Source organism: Chinchilla lanigera, unplaced genomic scaffold (assembly GCF_000276665.1).
Source record: "Chinchilla lanigera isolate Chin_1 unplaced genomic scaffold, ChiLan1.0 scaffold00019, whole genome shotgun sequence".
Taxonomy (NCBI): domain Eukaryota; kingdom Metazoa; phylum Chordata; class Mammalia; order Rodentia; family Chinchillidae; genus Chinchilla; species Chinchilla lanigera.
Genome location: NW_004955420.1, coordinates 23,986,169 through 24,013,072, shown reverse-complemented (window position 1 = coordinate 24,013,072; position 26,904 = coordinate 23,986,169). Strand labels below are relative to the sequence as shown.

The 26,904-nt window shown below is 46.7% G+C and overlaps 1 protein-coding gene across 11 annotated transcripts in view; it reads right to left on the bottom strand.

Moving 5' to 3' along the window:
* Mcf2l2 (MCF.2 cell line derived transforming sequence-like 2) overlaps positions 1-26,904 on the bottom strand; it is a 223,572-nt gene that overhangs the window by 118,612 nt on the left and 78,056 nt on the right. For all 11 annotated transcript variants that reach the window (XM_013513459.1, XM_013513464.1, XM_013513458.1 and 8 more), the window contains 6 exons: positions 25,334-25,450; positions 20,452-20,601; positions 15,068-15,192; positions 14,361-14,475; positions 13,744-13,863; positions 2,366-2,557 (listed from right to left, as the gene is read on the bottom strand). In XM_013513459.1, the coding sequence (XP_013368913.1) occupies positions 2,366-2,557; positions 13,744-13,863; positions 14,361-14,475; positions 15,068-15,192; positions 20,452-20,601; positions 25,334-25,450 (819 nt within the window). The remainder of the gene's footprint in view (positions 1-2,365; positions 2,558-13,743; positions 13,864-14,360; positions 14,476-15,067; positions 15,193-20,451; positions 20,602-25,333; positions 25,451-26,904) is intronic.

The following is a 26,904-nucleotide window of genomic DNA, read 5'->3' as shown; positions in this document are numbered from 1 at the left end:
TATCTGCTAGGCCCCTTGTGTGGCACCCACATGGGTCACAAGAACACGGGGTGATGAATGAGGCATTAGGCCTGACTCTGAGACAGCTTCCCCAGGCAGGGGTGTTCCTTTTAACAAAAATGTCACTTTCCTCTTTGGATTCCCATGTGACCCACAATTACATTTCTTGCCATTTGTCTTTTTAACAGAAGGATCCTAGCATTTGAAGCTTTGTAACTCAGAAGAGTAATCCTCAAATTTTCTGGATGTTAGGATGAAAGCAGGGCATAGTGGCCCACACCTGTAATCTCAGCATTGAGGAGGCTGAAACAGGAGGATTATCATGAGTTCATGAGTTTGAGGCCACCCTGGGCTACATAGTGCGTGCAAGAATAGTCTCAACTATACAGCAGGACCCCGTCTCAGAAAAATAAAAAAAAAAAAGATGTTAACCTGTTTCTTTGGCTCTTTTGTTGAACTTCCCTGCAACACTGTAACAGAAGGGTGCTGTTCTTGTGCTGCCTGAGTTTTCCGAGAAAGTACATCTGTGTTTACCCTACGTTCATCAGGTGACCTGAAGAGCAACATAAAATAACTACACCCACAGAAGAGAGGTTTCAAAAGAAAACTCCCAGGTGCTTATTTCTAAGTAGGAAAATAAGGGACAACTTAAGTGTCAGTCTCCCCTCAACGTATCAGCAGGAAATATGTATTACATTTCAAATAACAGAAAAATATAAAGATATTTTAAAGTTAATGATTACCACTGTGTGAGGATGGGACAGGGAGTGGGAGATGTAGGTGTCGGTGATGGATCCCTACGGTTTGGGTCCTCGAGCTAATGTGACATCGTGCTTGAAGACTTTCCCTTTACCCACCATGCCTAGCTCTGCAGAAAGCACCAAGCTGGAATCTTCTGCAGAGTCACAGGGGAGAAGAAACGGAATGAGGAGGGCAGCAGATGATCAGGCAATGAGCTCAGCACCCAGGGCCGCTGTGCACACCCGCTTCTGAGCCACTTGCTTCTGGAACGACTGTATTTCATTGACATTAAAATCCCTTGGCAGGGGGCTGCCGTAAACAGCCTGAGTGGACAGAAGCGGGCGTGGGAATGCAGCACGCTGACTCACGACCATTGGCCAGATGCTGCCTGGGAACAGCTGACAGGGAAGGCTCCAGCAGTCACCATGGCTGCTGACGAGGAACTCCGCCCTCGGGGTGTCGCTGCCTGTGAGGCCTGTGCACATGGCCTGCTGTCTAGCCCAGGGAGCTGGGTTTGGAATCTGGCTGTCCTGGGTTTGGAATCTGGCTGTCCTGACAATCTGGCTTCCCTTACTTACACCATGGACAATCACTCATCCCAGGGTTCTCAGTGTGCACCCTGTACTACCTACCTGCACCAGCAGCACCATCACCTGGGCACTTGACTAAAACACAGGCTCCTAGGCATCACCCAGGCTCAGAAAACCTGGGTCTCCAAGGTGCTGCACCAGAGCATCTGCAGTTACAGCCAGCTCACCAGGTCATTCTCAAGGGCCAAGTCTTTTTTGTTTGTTTGTTTTTTGAGACAGGGTCTTGGTACATAGTTCGGGTTGGCCTTGAACTCACTTTGTAGCCCAGGCTGGCCTTGAACTCGAGGTTCTTGCCTCAGCCTCCTGAGTGCTGAGATTCCAGACGTGTACCACCACGCCTGGCGCACATGCCAAGTCCTGAGGCCCACTGACTTCTTCACGCTGAGTACCAGTTTCTGCTTTGTACAGTGAGGCATTAGTACCTGCCTCATAGGCTGCCTCAAGGATTAAACAGGTGGCATAATGACATTCCTGGCAGAAACAGAGCAGGTGCCCAGACGTGGCAGGGGTACATAAAGGTCATTCTTCCTCGAGCTTCTCCAAAAGCATTCATCATCTCTTGCTTCTTTATGAAGCACTTTGCAAAGAGAATGCTTGATTCTCCACAGACCTGAAGGGAACTGAGAAGTGTGCCCACAAGGCTGGGCTGAAATGTAGTACTGTCCAAGTCTGCTTCCACACAGAAAGACAAGCCTACCTTTCTCCTCCAATTCTACAAGTTTTCGATGTCTCCCAAGCACTTTTTATTTTACATAAGGCACTTTAATCTCAGCAATCGCATGAGGCAAGGAGAGCCAGGACGACCAAACCTGTTTTACAGCCAGGTGTGGAGGTGCTCACCCGTAATCCCAGCACTCCGGGAGGGTCACAAGTTCAAGCCCAGACTGGTCAGTTCAGTGACTTAGAGAGACCTTGTCTCAAAATAAAAATAAAAAAGGCCTGGAGGTGTAGCTCCGCATGAAGGCTGCAGGCTAAACCCTCAGCAGCTAAAACCCAAACAAACTCTTTCATGTTTGCGATTTTGCTTTGCTCACCTTGTCCAGCTGTCTATGCAGTTCCAAGGACTTCCCTAAAATGTCGTATTTTTTCTTGTTTTCATTGACGAAGTCGTCGCAGAGGTGCCTGAGCTCCGCACACTTGGGCCTGATGGAGTCCGCCGCGTAATGGTGGCTGTGGACGAGCTGGTCCCCGGCCAGTGTGAGCAGCTGCGCTTTCTCCAAGGGCTCCTGCAGAACGGACATCCCCGTCAGGCGTGAGAGGCTGGCACGGGAGCCGGGGCATTGCGAGGCTGACAACTGCCTGCGCTGCGTGCCCGGAACCCAGAGGGAGGCTGCAGAGGTGCGGCTGACCGGGGTCTGAGCTGGGGCATCTCATGCCCTGGAAGTTACCTCCGCCCGGCTCACCCGAATCTGACCCAGAAAGCCTGGCTTTGGAGGGCAGTTCCTGCAGTCGCCACTCACTCACTCACTCAGACATTTGTGCAGTTCTGGGCCACACACTGAGGTTATAGCGCTCTTGAGCCAGGAACTCACAGTTTAATGGCAAACTGAGATGATAACTAAAGCACACAGATCACAAGATATTACAATTCTGATGACCTCTAGGGCAGAAAAGCCTGGCGTATCATCTTGTACGTAATGAGTGACTCTGAATCCACTGTTAACTGAGAGGGAAGAAGAGAGGCAGACACTTGGCCCCGAGAAGACAGGAGGGGAGCTGAAGGTGAGAAGCCGGGGCAGACCTCTCGGCAGCGCTTGGCAACACGCTTATCCCAACCCCTTCCCGAGTCCGCGGGTTCCACCTGCCCCAGCCCACCTGCTCAGCCGCTGGATTTCTTTCCTGTTTCTGCATAACTCACTTAGTTCTAAGCAAATACGCCTCATTTTCCTGTTTTCAGGCATTCACTCACTTGTGTATCACCTGTTACTGAGGATCTGCCGGGTGGCTGGTGCAGTAGGCAAAACCCCTGCCCTCATGAAGCTTACAGGGTAGGGGAGACGTAGGCAATAAACAACTAACTGCACACAGGTTAAACAGCATCTTAGAAACAAGTGCTATGGAGAAAAATCAGACAAAGAGGGAAGGACAGGGAGTTCTGTTGCAGGAGTCATTTTAAATGGGACAGTAATCTCAGTTACTAGGGAGGCTGAGGCAGGAGGATTGCAACTTCAAGGCCAGCCCGGTCAACTTAGCAAGACTGTGTCTTGAAATAGCAAATAAAATAAGAGGTGTGGGAATGTAGCTCAGTGGTAGAATATCTATGGGTTCAATTCCCAGTGTCCTACTACAAATAAAAAAATTTTTCTTAAAAAAAAAAAAAAGATGATGAGAGGTCTTACTGAAAAGGTGCTTTCCAAGCTGTGCAGAAAAGGGTTATCCTAGCAGGTCTGAGGTCACTTTCCCTTAGAAAGGCCTGATTGCAAGGTTAGTTCTTTTTGTAGCCAGGGACTCCAATTTGGGGAAGTTTCTTACCATTCCTTATAAAAATAATGAAAACAGCTCCCTGGGAACTGGGAATGCAGCCCAGTGGTAGAGCACCTGCCCAGCATGTGCAAGGACCTGGGTTCCATCCTGGTATTACCAAAAAAACAAAACAAAACAAAACAAAACAAAAACCTCACAGTGCCAAAATGTCTGTGTGGACGATATGGTTTATACCAAATACCTGTTTGTCCCATTTTCTTTATAGGAGTCTGGAATTCTGTTACGTGCTAGGTGGAGGTGACCTACCTACAGAACAAATCCTCAGTAAAAACTCTTGAGTTCTGAGCTCTAACAAGCTTCCCTGAGAGAAAGCATTGCAAGAATGTTATTATAACCCATTGATGGGTGAGTGAAGTCAGTCCTGTGGACTCCACTGGGTGAGAACTCTTAGAAGCTTATGCCTGGTCTCCTCAGAATATCACTCTTCAAATCTGTGTATGGCCTCCGGAGCCCATGACACACCAGTCAAGAGGTGAGGCAGGGACAAGCCACGCAGTCCTTGACCTCACGTGGGCTGGGGTTTGACCAGTCGGAAAAGCAGGAAGGAGGCAGGTGTGGCTGGAGCAGAGGCGGCAAGCAGGAAGGAGCGGAAGGCGTGATCCGGAGGGAGCGCGAGGGTGGGACTGAGGGCCTGGCCGGTGTATAAACCATATCGTCCACACACACATACTCCTTGTGACCTGCTCACGCTGGAGGGCTCTGAGGGGAGGAGCTGCCTCCTCAATTTGAAAGGATCAGTCTAGTCACCACGTGGAGGATGACAGAGACAGAAGGGTAGCAGGCAGGCCACTTAGCAATGGTCCAGGCGGGAGGCGTGGCTCCCACAAGGCTGGGGCCAAGCCAGCTCCCGCCCAAGGTAGGTTATCTCCCCTCAGGCTCTTCCCCAGCCACTGTCCCCAAAGTCACCCCACCAGGTCCACCCAGCCTGGGCCTCTCTGTTTTTTTAAGCAGCGTCTATCCCTATCAGAAAGTTATCTTCTTTGTACAACATGATTCCTCTCTCCTACCAAAATGTAAGCTGCACGCGAGCACACAGTGGGCATCCAATAAATATCTGATCAACAAAATTGATGAATGAACCAATGACCAAACGATGCAGATATCTACTAGGCGGGATGGTATGAAGCAGCGCTGACCTTCCGGTTCATACATTTTACGATGTATGGGAGAGGGGGGTCTGTAGCACCTTCCCACCACACCGAGCACCCAGTACATACATTCGCCCCATTTCACTTTTTATTGTGAAAATCTAAGGAGTCCTGAAGACTCTGTGACTTCAGCCTTTCCTTTTCTCAACCTGTACTGGGGTTTATGGTTTCAGCAATCTCCAAACCTCTGCGCACCTGCCTGGCTCACCCGCCACGCCTTGCAGAACCCACATCCTTCTTAAGACTTGTAGATTCTGACCTTGTGCGCAGGCCCACCTTGTTACTGTTCGGGTCTTGGTGCTTTCCTGGGGGACAGCCGGCTGCCAAGGCTTCCTTTAGGCTCTCTCTGCTAGTGAATTTGCTTTTCAGCCTGACTGGATTGCTAGAAGATCAGTAGCGCAGAGGCCTGGACGTGTCTGTGAGGACCGTGTGGGGACCACTGAGTGACCTGGGTGGGGAAGACCCGCCCTGAGCATCAGTGCTGTCACCGATGTCGGGCCCTCCAGCCTCCCCGAGCAGGTGTGTTTTGTGTGGCTGCTGCCACCTGTGGCCGTCAGATCACAGGACTGGTCTGTGGACTTGGGTCTTTGAAGACAGATGTGCACCAGCCAAAGCTTTCAGGCCTTCGGGGCTGCATCCTTGATCTCTCTCTTCTGAGGTTTCCGGCTTCTTGAACTGAGCAGCTATGGCTGACACCAGCCTGCAGATAGCCGCTGTGGCACTACTCCGGCTCTGACCGCGTGGGCCGATCTAACAAAGCTGCTCTTAGAATTAGACACATTGACCCTGGATCTCTGCGGACCTCTGACTTAGAAAAGCTGCCCTTCAACCTATGCTGCAGGCTGAAGGCAGGGCAGCAGCAATGAATAAAACACCAATTACACAGGAAGTAGTGCAACAATCAATAACTGGCATCACATCCAATTAAAAAGCTTTTGCACAGCACGAGAAAACACCGAGTAAAGAGACCACTCACGAATGGAGAGAAAGTTTTGCCAGCTGCTCCTCAGACAGAGGACTAATATCAAGACTAGTAGAACTTAAAAAATCAGACCTCCCCGATTTAAAGACCGAACCCCCAAAATGGGCGTCTGAAATGAACAGATGTCGTGGTCTGTCTACACCTTTGCCAAGCTCCAAGGCCTTTCCTGACCCACCAAGCTCTTCGGGACTGAGTTCAAGCCCCTAAGCAATGCACGAGACCCTTTTATTTTTATCTTTATTTTTATGAGTACATGTTTGTCATTCCCAACGATCATTCCCAATGATTCATCGTGGGGATTTTGTGCCTGTGTACATCTTAATTCTCTCCTCACACTCTCCCCTCCTTTCAACCCTTGGCACCCTCCCCATTTACAAAAGCTCCACTTCCATTTTTTCCTTCTATTTGCTCTTTTTAAAAAACTACCCTTTTCCCTTCTTCCTCCCCTTCTCATTTGAACATGTTCTTTCTACTTCCCAGTATCTATCCTCCATTTTGCTCCTTTTTTACCCTTTTCACACAACAGAAAACATGGGATATTTAAGCTTGTGTGTCTGATTTATTTCACTTAACATTATGGTCTCGAAATGCATTCATTTTCCTACAAATGACTCAAGTTTATCCTTCTTGATGGCACAGTAGTACTCTACTTTATATTTTCTTTATCCATTCATCTATTGATGGGCATCTGGGTTGTTTCAAAGATTTAGCTACTATGAATGTGCTGCTAAACATGGATGTGCATGCATCACTGTGGTATGTTGCTCTTAACTCTTTCAGGAAGATACCTAGAAGGGGAATACCTGGATCAAATAGAACCTCTAGTTTTAGTTTTTTGAGGAATCTCCATATTGACTGTCATTGTGATTATATCATTTACACTCCCATCAGCAGTGGAGAAGGGTTCCTTTATCCCCACAGCCTCACCAGCATTTGTTATTGGTTGATTTCTTCTTGATAGCCATTCTTTGTGGAGTGAAATGGAATCTCAGTGTGGTTTTCATTTGCATTGCTTGAATGATCAATGAAGTTGAACACTTTTTCATATATTTATTTGGTATGTGTCCTTCTTCATCTGAGAAATATCTGTTCATTTCAGATGCCCATTTTTGGGTTGGATCTTTAAATTGAGGAGGTCTGATTTTTAAGTTCTTCTGGTCTTGATATTAGTCTTCTGTCTGAGGAGTAGCTGGCAAAGCTTTCTTTCCATTCTGTGATTTGTCGCTTTACTTGGTTTCTTTTGCTGTGTAAAAGCTTTTTAATTTGATATGATCTCATTTGTTGATTTTTGTGCTATTTTCTGTGTAATTGATGTTTGATTGATAAAATCTTTGCCTACACCTATGTCTTGAAGAGTTTTACCTATTCTATCTTCCAGCAGAGCAAGCGTTTCTATTTTAATATTTAGATCTTTGATCCATGTCACTTTTAGGTTAGTGCACGGTGAGAGATACGGGTCTAGGGTCAATCTTCAGCCTGTGGAGAGCCAGTTTTCCCACCGATATTTATTAAAGAGGCGGCCTTTCTTCCAATGCAGGTGTTTGGCCCCTTTGTAAAAAATGAAGTTGCTTGGAGCTGTTTCTGCATCCTCTTTTCTGTCCCGTTGATCCTCGGGTCTATTTTTTGCGAATACCATGCGGTTTGTTTTTAATCAGTGTAGCTCTGTGGTGTAACTTCAAATCAGGGATTGTGGCACAACTGGCACAAGGGCCTTTCGTTATCCCGTGACAGCTCACAAGGCCCCTCACCACTTCCTCCACTCCGCTTCCCACCGCCCCACCCTCTGCTGCAATCCTGCTTATGACCCACACGTCATTCTCCCTGTATCTGGCAGCCCCTGGCTTCCACGGCTTCTCCGCCTGCTGTCTCTGCCCGGAGATCTCCACTCCTCACTTCTCCCTCTTCCTCCACCCGCTACTGCTCCTACGCTTCTCCGGAGTCAGCTCCCTCTGCATCGCCTTTCAGTCTGCCTTCTCCAAGAAATGCTGTTTTACTTCGTTGCCCTCCTTTGTGTTCCCATAAAACCACTTCTCCTCGTCAGAGCACACATCTCGCAGTACCGTCTTCTTTTAGCTGTTGACTACACTACGCTCTCCCACCTTGTGTGGACAAGACCCAGTTCCTAACGCAACTTGGAATAGGACGCGGTGTGTACTAAGTGCTCATACTGTGCAAAACAAAAAGAAGTAATGACATGGGAACAAAATGACGCAAAAGGACTCCGAGGCCAATACTCAGGGCTCTTGTCCTGAGCAGCGAAGACCCCGAGGTGCTGTCACCGCCCTGAGACTCTTAGGCATAAGGAAGGCTAGAACGGTAATCCTCACCTCCGGCAGTGATTTATACATGTTTGTTCGGAACTCAGAGCAGTGCTTGGCCTGGTAGGAGATCGATAAACACTTGCAGAATGAAGAGTGATGACAGATTCTTCCTACAACTGTTCAACCGCTGCAGATGGAACCTAGGAAACGTTCTGTAGCACGGAATCCACCCTACCGCCTCTGCCATAGTTATAGGAATAGTCAACATTTACACTGATTATTTTACTCCCCACCATAAGCCCTCAGACACAGGTACTGTTTCACAAAAGAGAAATGGAGGTACAAGGCCCAAGGTGTCAGGCAGGAAAGGGAAGAGCCAGGTTTCCAGTGTAGATAGCCTGGCTCCAGAGTCTGCCTTGACCAACAGACACGGAGAGAAATGGCTACACTTGTCCTGGCTGAGCTTAGAGCCCTCCTTTGCTTGCTTAGGCTGGTCTGAATTTAATTAAATATAGAAGCATCAAAACTTGGCAAAGAAGCCTCTGCTAACTGTTTTTCCTTTAAGTCCAGCTGCCTAATTTATTAATAATAGCACAGTTTTCCGGCTCCAGGGAAATTCACCAAGCATACTTCCAAAGGGCCCTAACATGATCACAGCCCGCTCTTCTCTTGGCAAGTGGTAGCGCCCCCTTCAGGACTGATCTTGGAACACGTGGGATGTTAGGTGATAAACGGAGCAGGTCCCAGTGGATCTGGGGGAAGATCTGCCGGGATAACTTAGGATCTACCCCGAGTCACTCGGGATGGCTGGAAGATCACTCGTATGGAAATGAATACATAATGAGCACATTCCTGGCTCTCACTGAGTCCTTAAAAATCTAACTAATTTAACCTTTGCAAGGACTCTGTGAGAGCTAAGCCTTTAACTATGTATCAGTACACGCTGTCAGTACATAACGATTGCATTTATCGTGAGGCGTTTGTACACGTACATAACACATCTTCATTTTTTGTCCCCTTCGCTTTCCACCCCTCCCTATACCTTCCAGTTCTAGGTCCCCTTCCCATTGGAAAAACCTCTATTTCCATTTTTTCCTTCAATTCCCACTCTCTTTTTAAAGATTCCTTTTCCCTCCCCTCTCTCTCCTCTCCCTCTTTTCCTCTTCTAATTTGAAAAAGACCTCCCTACTTCCTATTATCTATTTTTTACTGTGCTCTTTATTTATATTTTGGGTTTCTCACTAAAAAAAAACCATGGAATATTTAAACTTGGTGTGTCTGGTTTATTTCATGTAACACCATCTCAAGGTGCATCCAGGACAAACCTACTGCCAACATCATATTAAATGGGGAAGAACTGAAAGCTTTTCCTCTGAATCAGGAACAAGGCAAGGATGTGCACTCTCACCACTCCTGTTCATTGTAGTACTTGAAACATTAGCCAGAGCAATCAGGCAAGAGAAAGAAATACAGGACACACATATAGAAAAGGAGGGAGCAGAGGTATAAATTATCATTTATCTTAAAGATGAGGGTGCTATATTCAGAAAGGCTGAGAAATTTGGCTGGGGTCACACAGCAGATAGTTGTTAGAGGTGAGGTTTGAATCCAGCTTTGAGTCACCCTCTGTCCTCCCATGCTCCCCACGTGTGCTGTGAATGATAGTCACATCACCACAACTGTGAAGTCCTTTTGATGCCTACAAGAAGTTTTGACTATAAACCTCCAAATTATAGCTTGTTTTTTAGTTTACCCAGCTCCCGCCCAAGATAAACAGTCAGCAAAATCTCCAAAGAAATAATAATAAAGAAAAAGCCAAAATCTGGTTCTGACTACAGGGTGTTTTTCAGATGCTGAAAATTACAGCAGATTAGATAGCCAAGTCACACGTAAATCAGAAATCTTTAGTGTACAAACAGCTGATTTTTCCCCCTCTCCTCTGTTGCTGAGAGAGATGAAAGACCACAGTGCCTACATGGAAGAAAACAGGAGGTAGGAGGGCCATGCTGCTGCACCCCAGGGCCCCCAGGGGATGGCACAGGAAGGAGTGTAGGTGTGAGAGGAAGGCCGGATGAAACAAGAAAGGCAAAGGGTTAAAAGTGGAGTGATGAACACATGGGTGTTCCTTGTACTAGGCTAGCTGCTTCCCTGTGTGACTGAAAATTATACTCACAGACTGGAAGGGCACGGTCCTCCCCTGGAGGAAGCATCCTCCGGATGTTAATATCCTGGGTTCCGGCCCTCCTTGGGCACAGTAGCGTTGGAGGAAGAAGTCATGGCTAGAATCAGGTTGATTCCTCCTACCCTGTCCTGGTCTAGCTCCTGCTGGCCCACTGCCAAGTCTCAGCCTGCCTCACTGCCAAAACTCTACAGCAGATTCTGCTTTTGTAGAAGACGGAAGTTGAAACTGCTGTTTTTTCAGAATCAGGAAGAAGTATTTAAAGCCTCCTAACTCCTCCGCGTAGAGCAACATAAAGAACAGGCTCACTTTGCATGCGACAGGAATCTGGTTAGTGAGCTGGCTCGGAGGTGACCTGTGAGGATGGTGTCGCTACTACAAGAGGAAGTGGGTGACAAGCCAGAAGCAGTCTGTGGCTACATAGGGACAGAAGTGGACATCTGAGGGCTGAGAACAGGATGAACCGCAAGCAGATAGTTGGTGGATTCTGGCCAGATACTACCTTGTTCCTTGAACACTTGACAGGACCAAAGAAAGACCAGCCAAGCCCTTATCATCTGAGAGACACAACGCCTCTTAGAAATCTGACAAAAGATATACTGTGAAAGACTCCAGTTACCGCTCTGCTTTACGCAAAAGCAGAGGAGTAGATATGTTGCATCTTGTAGGAAGTAGGTTTTAGAAACAGGCCTGGACTCCAGAGGTCCTTTGCAGTGGCTCAGTCCAGCTGGTTCAAGAATCTGCCATGCGCATTGCCAAGTCCTGTGACCGCAGGCTTCATGCTTAGTTCTGGCAGCCATTTTAAAGGTATGTACCAAGGGTCACAGGTCCAAGGAGCAAAGTCATGTTTAAAGTATGACCAAGATGGGAAGAAGAGAGAATGTGATACAGTCATGCCGATCCATCACCACTATTTAGAACACAACCCAGCGCACCACCCAATGGCTTCCTGTTCTCCTGAGAATAAAACGAAAACTCTTGCTCGCCAAAGGCCTCGGGGCCTAACATGACGCCTTAGCCGCTGCCCATCTCTCTCACCTCATTTCCTCCTGGCTCAGAACACTCTAGCAACACTCCTCGAACCCACCAGCCCCGTCCCGCCACAGGACCTCTGCACGCGTAGCTTCCTCTGCCTTCACGCTACTCTCCAAAGCTTGGCACGAGTTCAGAGATCAAAGGTCAGAGGTCACCTTCTCAGAGGCCTTTCCTGACCACCCCAACTCGAGCAGCACCCCAGTAACCTTCTATTATACCCTGTTTTTCCTTTGTGTCACTTGTCACTATCTGATGTTAGTATTTGTTTTCTTGCTTTTTGATTCTTCCTGTTGGTGTCCTCAGGACACAATGTGTACATTCCTTGTGTGGAGCCAGCACGTGTACATAACATGCCTTCGTTCCTTTTCATCCCTTTTACCTTCCCCTCGCTACATCTCTTGATCCCCTTCTCATTTAATAAAGATCTATCTCCTTCCTTCTCTTATCTACCTTTTATTGTGCTCTTTATTTATAATTTGGTTGCTCACGTGAAAAGAACTCATGAGGTATTTATTTAAGCGTATGCTTTCTAATTAACTTCCTCTCTCCCATAGACTGGAAACCACAAGGGCAGAGTCTTGTCTGGTTCTCCACCATACCCACCGAACTCAGGACAAGGAAGGCCTGCTGAGAAATGGGTGCACTCTCCATAGGTCAGTAACCACCTTCATTTACATAGGAAGGGATTTTTATTGATAGGGCGTATCTCCCTAACATGCACATTTATATAACTGTAGATACATGGTATCTGTATTTAACTAAGAGTCCCCCCACCCCTGCCCCATACCAGGAACTGAACTTACAACCTTGTGCTTGCCAGGCAGGTGCTGTGCCACTGAGCTAAATCGCCAGCCCCTACTAAGAGTTCTCTTGAAGAAGCTACTACATAAAATTGGGTCTGTTTCTTCTGGAGAATCCCTGACATCTGAGGTTCCATTTCTCCATTGCTTGCTACATGTTTCTGATGACTCACAGCAAAAGTAGTCAGCTGTCAGACGACGGCTGATACCAGGAAGAGCGCTCAGAGGGCAGGATGGGATTTCCGAGGAAGGACCAGGGTGTGCAGGTGGGTTCCTCCCGCTGGATGTGGCATTGGTTTTGTTACCTTCAGGGGTGTGTGTCTCTGACATCAGGTGCACGTCAATCAAATGGGGATTGTTTCTGTTGTTAAGACGCAGTTTCTGATCCCTAGAGAGAGCCTGAGATCCTGTGCGTTTAATAAGCCTTTCCCCAGGTGATATGTATGCTGCTGGCCAGAAAAGCCTCTAGAGGAGCTCGGAAAGGAAGTGGCAATCACAGGAGACTTGGTCCCCAAGAGAAAGCAACGCAGAGAACCTAACTGAGGAAAAGCAGAATGGTACTTCTCTGGAAAGGGATAACTCACTAGCCTTAATTTGTAAGAAACTAAATCTGTAAGAACTTAAAATCGAATTACTTCTGAGCACTGAGTAGTGTGAAGCTCTAGGAAACTGTTTCATGCTGGAATTGTAAGACACGTATTCTGCTACAAGTCTGCTGCCTTTGGCTCTTGGGACGTGGGCAAGGAGAAAGCTTTGGTCACTTGTGGATACCACGAGAATTCTTGAGGATTGATTTCCCTATGTAAGGTCTTGCTATTGCTGGGTTTTATAGTTTCCCCTTTCCTTACTAACAAGGAGGGGAATATATACAATTACAATTATAACTAACTTTCCCCTCCTCTGCCCACACACCTGGGCCCCCCAGAGCAGCCCTGGTGGGGATCTGACTGGCGCCAGCTGATTCGTGAAGGATGCACTCACTGTGACCTTCTGCACTTGGCTGCCGAGCCCAGGAGAGGCAGGGCTGGCCCAGGGCTCTCTCAGAGCTGGCCTCTGCTCTCCGCTGTGTCCAGCAGCTTAGGACAACTGTGCGCTATTAATATCATTCAGTGTTACTCCTTAGAGTTGTCAACATGCGTGTATCCTCGGGGACCTCAGGGTGGGGTGAGTGAAGGGCAGGGTTTGGCCGTCAGCCACTCTCCACCAGCAGTGAGTGGACATGACCCACTGTCCACAGCCACCTCCTGCCCAGTGCAGTGGCAGCTCAGGACGTGTTCACTGGCTCCGGGAAGTGTGACGAGTACCAAAATGATGAGCACCAAACACGTTGTTTTGGTTGGAAAGGGTGCTGAGTCACAGGGTGTCAACCCCGGCAAGTTCTAACCTGTGAACTGAGTACCAAAGCCCAGTGACAGGTCCCGGGACAAAACTTTGGCAGAAGTTTTGCCAAAATGCATGAGTACAACCATCTGACTCACTCCAAAGCAGTCAAGTACCACGGTCCGACTGGAAGCAGAACAAACCTGGCCTTTTTCCTCCAGGTGTCTGTGTTCCTTAAGAAGCTGCTCCACGTGGACCACGCTGTCTCCAATGGCTGTGAACTCTGCTTGCTCTTCCAGCAGATGATCCAGGGCAAGCTTCGCCTATGAGACAGGTCAGAACCGTGAAATGCCACCCATCTGGGAGGACAGGCTGGGTGTGTCCTAAAAAACTCGAAACTCCAAACAGGATCAGACTTGTGTGTATCTCTCTGTACCCTTCCTTCCCTCCTTCCCTCCTTCCCTCTCTCTCTCTCTCTCTCTCTCTCTCTCTTTTTCCACTTCATTACTTTTCACATTAAGTCTCTCTGGGTGGGGTGGAGACACGTGTAGGTGCAATATTAGAACTGCATTCAACAGACTATCAGTCTCTAAAGAAGGCAATGAAACGCCATGTACGTCCACAAGAAGATGGGGTCCTAGAACACTGCTCCCCACTGAAAACGCCAGGAAAGAGGGACTAGGATGAAGCAAAGATATAAACAGGGAGATGAATTCCTGAGAAAAGAAAAACCAAGTCCCCAAGCATCTGAGAAGAAGGAGACAGTCAGAGGTCTGTATCAAGAGAAAAAGGGAAGTTATATTTAGAAAGAAAACAATACCTTGCAAAAATTGTGCTCAAAGCGCTGTAGTTGTAGGCACTGGTTAAGCTTCAGGTGATGCTCAAACCAAAACTGATTGAAGGCTTTTTCTGTTTCTCCCAATTGAACTAATAACCTTTCAAGAAAGAATGAAAAGACAACCTAATATTAGCATGCATTTCTGAGGTCTATACATATTTCTATATCTCACCTATGGTTTCCATCAGTGTTACCAACTGCAGCAAGAGCTGCATCAAGAAAGAGTATCACCGATGGTTCGGTGGGTCCCTGCACCTTCTGTTTTCCAGGCAGGACACCAGAAGAGCAGGCAGAGACAACCTCAGAAACAGGCTCCATGCTTTAAAATGGGTCCCAGGTGACCGCATGTACCTATATGCCTTCTTTTGTTTTTCCTATTTGAGACCACGCATGTGGTCTCATAGCACCAAGCCAAAGTTATTTGGAAATAAAACTCAACAAGTACTACCACCTCTCTTGAAATCCCAGGATGAGAGTGTATGGTAAGAAGAAGGAATGAAATTCTTTTCCTGAAAAGATCTCTGTGGGTGGAGGTCAGGTGGGCCTGGTCTTTTTCCCTTTGTGTCTCAATTGTTCTTCCATCTGAGGCCAACTGAGTCCAATAGTAGCTGTTCCGATCTGTTCTTGGCTAGTTCAGAACACCAGGTCTACATAGTCTCTCCTCAAAAAGCAAATCCTGTCTTACTCACCTTTCCATGGTAGCTATATTCTCAAGTTCACTGGGATTGAGTTTGCTGGGGAAATTTTTGGTTGCTGGGTCTTGGACACAAGATAGCAATGTGGCCCCTTGCTTTCCAAGTAATTTCAGCTCACCCTAAAAAAAAGAAAAAGACTCTTGTTGAAGGAATTAACAAAAAACTAATTCTTGATATGGGGGGCTGTGAGGGAAATGGTAGATCAGTGGACTTTTCATTTAGGAAATTAAATGCTGAAGTTAAGATGCGGCTTTCAAGAAATAATGTACCCTTGATATACATACAGTACAAAATTCAAAATATACAAAAGGTTGGATACCAGTAAAGGCAGGTCTTTTGTGCCCAGCCTGTCTACGTTCCCTCTCCAAAAGCAACATCTATTATTTATTGTGTATCGTAAGCTGTTGTTATAAACTAAAAGCAAAACTGGTTAATAAAATCAAAGGTAGTGGCCAGAAACAAGAAAGCGACAGATATGGAATGTAAAGTGCTAGACATGGCCGAACGGGAACAACGTGACATTTGCTAGTGGACCAGGAAGATACTTCACGTGGGCTCATCAGCACACCCGCTCCTTCCGCTCCCTCCTCAGACACAGACAGTAATTTAGGTCTGTGTTTCCAAGGCAACGCCACTGGGCTCGTTAACATGGGGACTCAGGGCTGTGCTACTGGGGGCGCTATTTGCTTCCGACAACTTGAGTCCTCTCCTCGGGCAGGGCAGGTCATCTCTCTTGGCTCTGAGCCTGAACCACGAGGTCCAGACTGCAAGCCCAAAGGAGCACAGCCTGGCCTAGAATTTCACTCTTGGGGATTCTGGGTTCTGTTCCTGGGTCACAGATGCACTCAGCAGTTAGAAGAAACCCACGCTTCCGAGGCTCACGCCAAGCGGTCACCTCCGTGCCTGAGCACCGAGCAGCAGCTCATTCTCTGGGACAGGAGATCTGGGCTTCCCCACGCTGTTCCCGCTGTGGCCCTGGACCGCCTCATCCCAACGATCTATCTGTTCCTTGTCTCCCATCTCACTGCAGCGGAAGGGCTATGCTGTCCATACCCAACCTCAAACTTGTCCCTAGGCCTGGTGGCTGACAGCCTTCACTTCTCCACGGCAGCCCCTCAGAGGTCTCTGGATTCCTCCAGGCTCTGTCCATCCCAAGTGGTGCCTCAAGCCGCCCACCTGGCTGCTCTCCTGCCTGAGAATGAGACACAGCCCTTCTTTTCCACTCTCAAATGTCCGTCTGCATTTCTTATCTCATCCGTGCTCATTAAATATTTGCAGGGTGGATAGGACAGTAACAGTCTAATAGGAGTCAGGTTGCAGATGACTAAAACTAATTAGATATAATGGGGGTAAAGTACTCACGAGACGGTGTTCTTAGCCTCTTCTTCCTCCTACTCACTAAAAAGAGCCTTGGATTTTCCCACCCAGAGCCTCTAGCAGGACTGTGCACCATCGTTGGTAGGTTTGCATCCCTGCACGCACATTTGGTGATGCAGAGATGGGCAGGAGGGCGGAGAGGCTAAAGGCGGACAGGTGAACGGCCAGGGCCAGGGCCGAAGGGGAGGTTGGAAGGGGAAGCTGGAAGGGAGGGCACACCCAGGGCGCTGCAGAGAATCAGGAGAACGTGTGAGACAGGGCAGGGGGATCTAAGACCGGAGGGCACACACTGTGCATCTCCAGCATGCTAAAAAAGGTAAAAGCGGAGACTGTGGCCCGGATCACAGCTTCAGGAGGGTCACAAAATCTGCTGAAAAACAAAGGGAGAGGTGGAGGAATGACGGTCCCTCGAAAGGGTAAAGGTAAGTCACCCCGCCCAAAAACGGAGGTTTGGTTACATGGAAAGACAAATCCATCAGTTTGGGGACTTCTTTCTTTTCTTTCTTTTTCTTTCTTCCTTTTTTTCTTTTTTTCTTCTTTCTTTCTTTCTTTCTTTCTTTCTTTCTTTCTTTCTTTCTTTCTTTCTTTCTTTCTTTCTTTCTTTCTTTTTCTTTCCAGCCCTCAGCCTGGGTGGAAGAGGAGCTCAGGGCGCTGGCTTCCTGCCCTTATATATAAATTCATGCTCCCTGCAGTGGCAGGGTAAGTGCTGCTTGCAGAGTGAGAGAGCCACAGCCAGGGACAGTTCCCATCCTCAGGAAATGTAGGCATCGCCTTGGAGAAGAATCAACTGAGTGTGTGTGTTTGCATGCATGTGCTAAGTCTGTGTGTGTGTGTGTGTGTGTGTGTGTGTGTGTGTGTTCTCGTTCATCAGGAACCCAGCCCACGCTAAAGCTGCTTGTCTGTACAGGACTCACTCTTCCTTCCTGCCCTCAGATGGGATAGTGAAGTCACAGAGAAAACAGGGTTTCAGATCACTGAAGGAAGCCCAGTGCCCGCAATCTGCTTGGGTGCAAAATAGCACATTCTATGTGGAAGTCGGGGACGCCGGCTGACTGCAGCAGTGGAATCAGAGCCCAAGGGGGTTCAGCCTAACGGGAGGGAATTTACGGTTCTAGAGGACCGCCCTTTTCCCAGTCAAAATTTCTTAAAAGTTTCATAAGATTGTTCTGCTGTGAATATTTTGAGTTTGATTTTTTGTTCTTTTTCAGTATAAGCAGATACCACTGGTGGCCAGCAGAAAAGGGATTCTTTTGGTGTTGAAAAACAGAGTGATCACTCCACAGAGAATTGGCAAATGAGGCTGTAAAAAAGCTTCAGTCCAATGGCGCTCCTTCTTGAACAGCTTGCAGGGGCCATTGAGTGAGCATATAGATCTAAGATAAGAGCTCTGAATATCCCCAGGAGAAAGTAAACCGAGCAATCAAGCCAAATCTCCCAGCTGTTTAGCGGCTCTCCAGGCTGGGAGAAATCAGTAATTCACAGGCTGTGACTTTCACAGCTATTTAAGGAGATTTAAAAGTTCACATTGTAAGGGATGACTCTTACATTGTATAGGTTCTTCACTTGGAAAAGGTGTTTTCCAAATGGAAAACGAACTATTCAACTTACTATTCTTGTAGACTCTTTGGTTAAAAGTTAGGCAAAAACACTAATAAGTAAAATAAATTTCATATAAATAACCAGAAACTACTAAATTATTAATAATGGTTTAAAGAACAGTTATTTCCTTTTCTAATATAGACCATTTTTCTCTTCAAGGCATTTTTAGTTGAGAAAGAGGAAATGCTTAACTCAGGTCTAAGAATTTTGATATTCTTGCTTTTTAAAATATATCCTTGCTTTTAAGTTACAAGACAAAGAACAAAGAAATCAAATTGACATTAGGCCAATAATTACTAATCACAAAAGTCCCTAAGAATCCTCTGTATTGTCTCTAATAGAATATTATTTGGTAAAAGAAAGACAGAACAATGTTTCTAATCCAAATTCACTTAACGTTCTTAATCAAGATGAATATCTGAACATATTAAATTATTTTAAGAATTTTATTCTCAAATGGGAATGAGTTTTTGCCATGGTTATAAGGCGGCATGAACTATAAACACAAGCCTCATCGACTAGTTTACGCAAGACTGCATTTGTTTTCTTACTACGAGGCTAATTAAATGGAGCTTCCTAAATTCTTTTCACTTGTCTCACAGATTAGAGTATTTAACCAAATTGAGACATGATAATTAGAGGGTAAAATTATTTATTCCTTATACATGTCAATTCATATTTTACATCACTATCTCTGCAGCCCCTGTACGTAACCTGTGTGAAGTCTCACTACCCTTTGCCCAGAGTTGCTGGTCCCCGTGCACAGGGAAATGTCCTTATCCATTTCAGAACCTGGTTCTTTCCACCCCTTGGCCTCTGTAAAATTCTGTCTCTGTTGAAATTACAGAGCACTGCTCACCCTGCCTTTCCTGGGCCAACCAACTGCACAATCAGTAGGACCTGTCTGGCTGGTTTTTACTACCGAGAAATGTCTAAAACCCACATTTTAAAAACTTTTCCCCTTAGAGCATTGCATGTGTTCTCACTGCATCAAAGCTGGAAGAGCCAGGCTCTAATCGGAGGCCCAAAACTTGCAAAAATGCTCTGCCTGCTGGTCACCAGAGACCTTCCTTGTTGTCTCCGTGCTTCTGGTCTGCAGCAGGTCCAGGCATTGAGGCAGAGAGCGCACCGTGCTCATGAACCCTCTGAATGGAGCTGGGCTTCGCAGTTCCCTCCTGACGCTGAGCCCAGCGTGGTCCAGCCCTCTGGCTGCTCTGCAGACTCCTGGAGGTCTTAGCAACGCCTCTCCTAGCAGACTTCACGGAGGCGCTTTAAACCCAGCTTTCTGCAGCCTGGGCCTCAAAGGAATAGAGGAAGTGAACTTGGCCCGAATGTCAGAAACAGAAAATGGCCAAGCTTCCCAGGGGCTTTTCCTGGGAATACCTCCAAGATGTTGTCAGGATTTCACCGTGTCCGCCTCAATCACTCGACTTCTCAGAATAGTCTCGGGAGTACATTTGGAACTCTTTTCGGACCACAACCCCTTAAAGATGGAATTTAGCGTGATTCCCTTGCACATGGAAGATACTCATTTGCTCCAGTGACTAGACTCTGAGACTCCCCTAACTAGACTGTGTTTCTCAAGGCTGCATTTCGGGGGAGGGGTGCGAGGCTGGGGTGGTTCCTGGCATGCAGTGGTGAATACTTGATCTGTGTTCAATGAATGTGCAAATTAATCATTTGGTAAAGCATTTTGCAAATTTTGGGTCACGCATGAAGAGTTTTGCCAAGTTTGACGCAGCAAGGACAGGTATGATGCCAACGCCCTGGGTTTGCCGCCATATTGATAACGGACCTTCTGGGAAATACGGAGTTCAGTCTGGTCATGTTTCTCAAGGGAGAAAGGAGCTGGCACCCAGGCAGTTAGGAGCCCAGGATGACTTCCCTTACTGCATGCTCCAAACACCCCGCCGAGGCTCCTTTCTGTTCAAATTCTGACGTGCTCTCATGAATCACCTAATGGGTGGCACGCCTTAAAACCAGTTCAGAGCAACTTCGGTAGAGGAGTTCTTTTCCTCCCACATGAAAAGACACGTCCCTGAGAAACCAAAGCACTTAGTTTATTAGTCTGTCCCCAAACTTCACGACAACCCCTGGAAGGCTCATACTTTGAGTCAACTCTCTTGTCACCCCTGCAATTTCTCACCCCCTGCAATTTCAGCCCGAGTTTTCTCGCTCTGGCCTGGGCAGAGTCATGGGAATTTGCCTTCCTAGGTTGCTTCCCTAGGTTTAAGATTCTCTGGCCTCCAGAGATTCTTCTCTTCACCTCCTGCCTATCCGGAGGGTCTCAGATGGCCAATGGCCGCCACGTCGCTGAAGGCAAGGAAGGAGAAGGTTCCTCCTTGAATTCTGCTCCTGGCCCCCTCCGGGAGGTGACGTTTGAGAGGCCTCTGAGCACTCACCTGCACCTTGTCCTGCTGCTGGGTGTGGGACATGAGGAGGTCTTCGGTGGACAGCATGCCTTTGGGCAGTTCTGTCATGGCCAGGCAGGCCCCAAATGTCTGCAGCATCTGCGCAGTGGTCTTCAACGTCAACGCAAAATTTTCTACGGCCTGGAAGGTCAGATGATTGTAACAGTGTAGAACAATTAACTTCCACTAATAGACTCTCTCATTGGAAGGACTCAGAGCACAGGCAACGGGCCCCAGACTGTCCCTTGCAGCACACATTTGTGTATTATTTCAACAATGCAGAGTGGGAGATATTTTATAGAAGAGGGAACTGGAGCTCTGACAGTTGTGAGTTGCCCCAAAACCAAATTACTTGGGCAATAAAGAAGGTAGGAAGATAGGGTCCAAGCAAGGCCAGCTGTTGCAAGGCTGGGGCTCTGTTCATTACCCCCAAGAACACCGAACATTAGGTCTGACTCAGAATTTATATTAGGTGCAAAACTGCAAAGGGCAGAGTCATCCCACCTTCTTTTTAACAAAGCCGACTTTCTCTTGTATCCCCCACATTTCCCTCTCCTCTCCCGCCCCTCACGCACACCTGTGCCCGTGTCTGCTGCCGAGGAGAAGCCTGTCAAATGCTCGAGAGGACTTGACAGTTGGGGGGAAAGGTGATCCTTAAGGATGACCCTTAAGGGAATCATTTCTTTTAGATGCGGTTTGGGGACCTCGTCTTGTCACAGGTTTACTAAATTTGCCTGCTCTGTGTCCCTTCCACTTAGGCCTCTATTCTGCTGTTAAATGAATCTGTGCTAACCGGTCGGCAGCCTCTCAGCTAATATCCCAGGTGAGGGAGCTTCATGTGAGAAGACTGCTTCAGGAAACACGCGGCCCAGGCTAGAGAAAGTATCTCGCCCCTGGGAGCAGTTAGCTGCAGTTAGAGTCGCAGGAATTATCCTGCTTGCCAGATTGTACTCCCACACCTGCTTCTTCTGCAAACACCACGCCACCTTCACTCCGCACCCCAGGCCATGGCACTGCGCCTTTCACACACTACACGGGACCCGTAAACAACAGTCCAACGGGTGCATAGAAAAAGCAAAGAGACCTACTGAACTTTCATTTGGGAAGAAATGACCTCTTCTTCTACGTTATCAGAGAATGATTCTGAAAACCCAAACCCACACCAAAAAGAATGCACCAGATCTGACGGGGCCCTAACTACACCAGAGGTCATCACGGGGGCTGCCATGAGGAAGCTTCGAGAACACTGCCCACCTCCTCCTACCAAAGTCTTCTCGACTGCAGCCCCTGGTGCACTTGAAGCACTGCCAGAGGGGAGTTGCCCTGTTAGCACGGGAGCTTGGACAGCTACAACCTTCAACATGACAGTACTTCTGGTCTGGAAAGCCAGACAGGTATTGTGAAAACCTTTCAAGCACATCAAAGTTATTATGTTCACATAATTTAATACTTATAATTATGTCACTAATGACCCATGATGAATAATATCAAAGAAAAAGCCTCACTTACAAGGGAATAATAAGAACATGTATGATTAGGATGCATTTTCCTCTCCCAGTGCAGCTAGTTAGGTGTTATCATCAACCTAGACCCTACCAATAAGGAACTAAGGCATGCTGAGGTTAAGTGATTTCCCTGAGGTCACATAAAACAATAAATGGTAGAAGTGGGATTGAAGCCAGGTGACCTGGCTCCGGGGCTGTATTCGTAAGCACTGCACTTTGTCAGTTCTTGGTAGTCAAAACTGCATTTAGCAAAACGGGAGTGAAAACTAGATCCAAGGAAGACCTTGGCCCTGAGAGCTGGAGATGTGAATTAGAGTCCAGCTCCTGATCCTCGCTGACGGTATGATCTTGGCTAAGCCCGGTAATGCCGTTGGGCCCTGGAGTCCTCATTTGAAAGAAGGGGTAACACTCTCTGTTCTGCAGGGCTTGAGGGGATTTTTTTCCTTTTAGTGCTGGAGATTGAACCTGGGGCCAACCATCCACCTCAGGCATGCTGAGCAAGTGATCTATGCTTGAGCTACATGCAGTCACGTGAGGTTTTTTTGAGAATCAAAAAAGAACTGCAGACACGAGGGAACCCTGGGGACAGCGGAGTCCCTTACAGGTGTGGTACTAATAATGGTGACCCGGAGTGTCAGGTGGAGGCCTGCAAATGTCACTTTGAAAACAGAAGAGAGCCAGTGTGTCCCGTGGAGGTTACCTATTAACAATTTAATTTGATTCCGTGATATCCCATGAATAACCACTTTGGAAATGGCACAGAGAACCTGACCCTGGTAGGAGAATTAAAAAAGAGCTTGGTTGGCCACCCGACCTCGGATGAGTCTCCTTTTTACTCTGAAGGTCAGTTGCCTTGTCTGTAAAATGAAGTGATTCAAGTAAATAATCTTTAGTGCCTTTTGAGATCTGATTTTCTATGAGTCTCTCATTCAAAGATGTGATATCCAAGAAGCACACTGGCACATATACATGCAGAAAATGGATCTATATATGGTAATCATAAGATAAAAAACAATATTCGTATGTGTTTCTACTCTAATTATTCCCAGTTACATGTGTATATATAAAAGTCTACATAAAAACATGTAGGAGGCATCTAAAGAATATTGCTGGTCTTTTGGTACTAGTTGCATGTTAGCATGTATTTGAACACACTCACAACCACAAAACCACAAACTAGGCTACAAACTAGGTCTAGCAGGGCAGGAAGTGTGCACACATATGCTTAAGCTGTCTCTAACTAACCAGTCTTCTTGATCTTAGCCTTCTTTAGCTCTCTAAATTCTTAAAGAATTATTTTGATCTTTGATGTCAAGGTATACATCTTTAAAATGTATTTGCTACAAGTTATCTTGGTTCAAAAAAGATTTGAGCTGGGCGTGATGGCACATGCCTGTAATCCCAGCACTCGGGAGGCTGAGACAGGAGGATCTCTGCATGTTCGAGGCCAGCCTGGACTACACAGTAAGTTCAAGGCCAGCCTGAACTACATGGTGAGATCTTCTCTCCATTAAAAAAAAATAAGAATTGACCATTCTTCAACTCCCACTCCAACGAGATTACTTAGGAGTCACCAGTTTTGAAGGTGGGAAGTCCAAGGTCAAGGCATAGCAGCTTTGGAATCTGGTGAGAGCATGGTTCCTCACAAGATGGTGCCTTCTCTGCATCTTCACAGGCAGGAGAAGCCCAAAGCCACTCTCTTCAACCTCTTACAAAGGCACTAATCCCACTCATGCGGGTAGAGTTCTCATGACTTAGTCACCCGAAAGCTCTGTTTCTGAATACTATCACCTGGATCCTAGCACGCGTAACTCAGGACCAAGGGGCACACTAATAGTCAACTCTTAGTCGTAAGTTTTATCTTCCCTCAATATTACTGAAACTTCTAGATTAGCATAACAACCACCAATACAAATAAGTGGGAAAAAGGAAATTACCATACAAAGAATGATAAAAAAATGTTCAATTTTTCAAAAAACTTACCACAGTGAAAGACGCACTGCCGAGAACAATGGGATGTATGTTTGAAGCAAGGGGTCGTATTTTGAGGGGATTTCATGGCAATGTGTATTTGACTGTAATAAATTTTTTGTTTAAAAATTCACCATGTGGTTTGATCACCTCTCATTGATCAAACATTTATGTCAATTTTTTTTGTTTTGTTTTGTTTTGAGACAGGGTCTTGCTATGCAGTTCAGCCTGGCCTTGAGCTCACTAGCCCAGGCAGGTCTCGAAGTCGCAAAGGTCCTCCTGCCTCAGCCTCCCACGTGCTGGGATTACAGGCGTGTGCCACCACGCCTGGCAGTTTATGTCCATTTCTGTTAGGTAAAAACACAGTGATGTATCTTCACCACTTTTTCAGTGCATCTGGCACTGTGCAGTTTCTGGCTCTTGCTCAAAGTCAAAATGACTGTGAAAGGGAAACATTCTGAATTGATTCAGGACATTAAGGCAGCTGGGGCAGTGCAACTAAAGACACTCACAAAAGAGAACTTCCACAGCTGCTTAAGAAAGTGGCAAGAGTGGCGGGACAGATGCATCTGCAGTGAGGGAGAGGGATTTGAGGGAGATTAACGGCAGTATGTCTTTTACTGTAACAAATTTAAAAACATTTTAAGCATTCACTGTGTATTTTAATCACACTTTGTATATCAAGCTCTGTATCACTCTCCGCATCATATACTCAGGTAGCTTTTGTTAGGTCAGTGGTTCTCAATATTGGCCCTACTCTCATTTTGAGCTGGATAATTATTTGCTGTGGAGCAACATTTGTGCAAGGTGTTAACAGGGTCCCTGGCCCCCACACACTCGAAGCCTAAAACTAGGACAGAAGCTATCTAACGACATCAGCAAATGCCTTGTGGGGAGGGGGGCAACGCGACTCCCAGCAGGGAAGCAGGGCATCGGTCTCATTTTCACAGGGAGGAACCAAGCATGGAGGGGCTTAGTAACTCCCTTGCAGCCGGACAGTGAGTAAGGGGGACAGTACTCAAATGCAGCTAATTCTGGCTTCCTGTCCATTATACACAGGAATCACCCGGGGAGTTTTATGAATTGCTAATGTCTGAGACCCATCCTAAATCAAGTAATTTCCGTGACGTATATTTTGCACATAATGGTATTTTTGAAAACTCCCCAAATGCACCCTAGGTCAAGATTCTCAAAACTCCCAAGTCAGAAGTTGCAGGGGGCTTAGGCAGCCAGCAGAGCAAACCTCAGCCTTTCCCTTAAACCGTACTTCCACCCGCCCTCTGGCTGAGAAATTCCAGTTGTCCTAGCATCAGGCAGTCGTGGGCAGTGACCTTTAGCTTCCCCTGGCTTCTGAACACAAAGGCGAGGCCGTGAAACCCACACAGGCTGATACTCACAGTGCGATGATTTAGCCACTGGCTGTGGCGGTATTCCAAAGTTCCCCCTAGCTCCTGAGTCAGCTGGCTTTTGTCAATGTAGCTGTGAAGGTCGGAAACAGAGTTTAACATGATGATCTGTAAGGGGAAAAAAAAAATAAAATATATTCCTCACAGACCATTAAAGAGCTTATCTAGTTCTAGTATTAAACAATATTTCTGCTTTGCGTTGTGAGACATTTGTAACCAAAGACGGTCACTGTATAGCAGGGAACTATTTCAGCGTCTCTTTCTATTTTTCCCTTTCAGACGAGGAATACCAAACTGGCCTACAGCCTGTGACAAAACGGCGACTTTGATCAGGGTATTCAGTTCTAGGCTACTGAGAAGACAGGTCCTTTTTAGGTAGCTTTTTATTCAAAGTTCCCAACTGAAGGTATACTTTTCAATCACCAAAATCAAGGGCTGTGCTGAGGCCTAGAAGTCTGGACTGAGAATCCCAATAATGTGTGGCTTGGTGAATATCAAAATAAAGGTAGAATGCAGAATACCCACAGAGCGTGTACTGAAAAGAGCCATCCTAGAGTGACAACCCTCTTGAACAGTGTGGTAGTGTCCCTAATTGACCTTGCACGGAGGGCCAGGGGTGGTCATAGCAAAGGGGTTTTCATAAACTAACAATTCTGCTGATGAACAAATACCCACACATCTAGAGGAGGCTGACATATCCCCAACTGGCCCTTTCTGCTCCTCTATGGCAGGTCTGACCTGGGCATGATGCTTGCTGTCTCACCCAGGGACCCCTTGGTATCACATCCTCTGGTTACTCCTAACCACCAGGGACAAGGACTCCTCACTCTTAGCTCTGAAACACATCCCCCGAGGCCTTTAACTAGCAACCTTATATATTTTTTTATTCCTCATTGATTACTGTAAAAGTTGATTCTTGGTCAGACATAAAAGAATGTGGACTTTCTACCATTAGTATATAGCAGTGGTGGCGAACCTATGGCAGGCATGCCTCAGCGGGCTGTTTGTATCACTGAAAACTCTAAAAGGTTCATCATTACTGGTATATAGTATTAGTCGAGTGATAAATCTACCCTGGAATGAAAAAGATAAATTAGGGCCAAAGACTGTAGGTGAAAAGAAATTACGGAAAAAAATTTATTTAGGTATTGAACTACCCGAATAAATACCAGGTACTGCGATATAAACTCATAACTGTGATAGGCCATGTCCGCAAGGACCTACATTGAGTGGAATTTGATTGCTACCTATTCCTTTGTTAACCTGCTTGGGGCCCATGACTTCCTCCTTCGCTTCTGAAAACAGTTTGAATATTTTATATATTTTTTTAATATTTCAAAAATTACATCTATAATGTAAGAAAGAAAAAAAAGAACCCTGAACCTACCCATGCCTTTTTTTCCTAAAGGTTTTAAGCCATCTGATGGGAGTTATAGGACAGGTAACCAGAAGTTATCAGGTTAAAAATGGCTTCTGTGTTGCTATGGCAACACGGGGCATCTAAAAAGATACACTGATGTACAACTCTGTGTTGGGCAGAAGTAACTTTCCCTCTCAGCCAG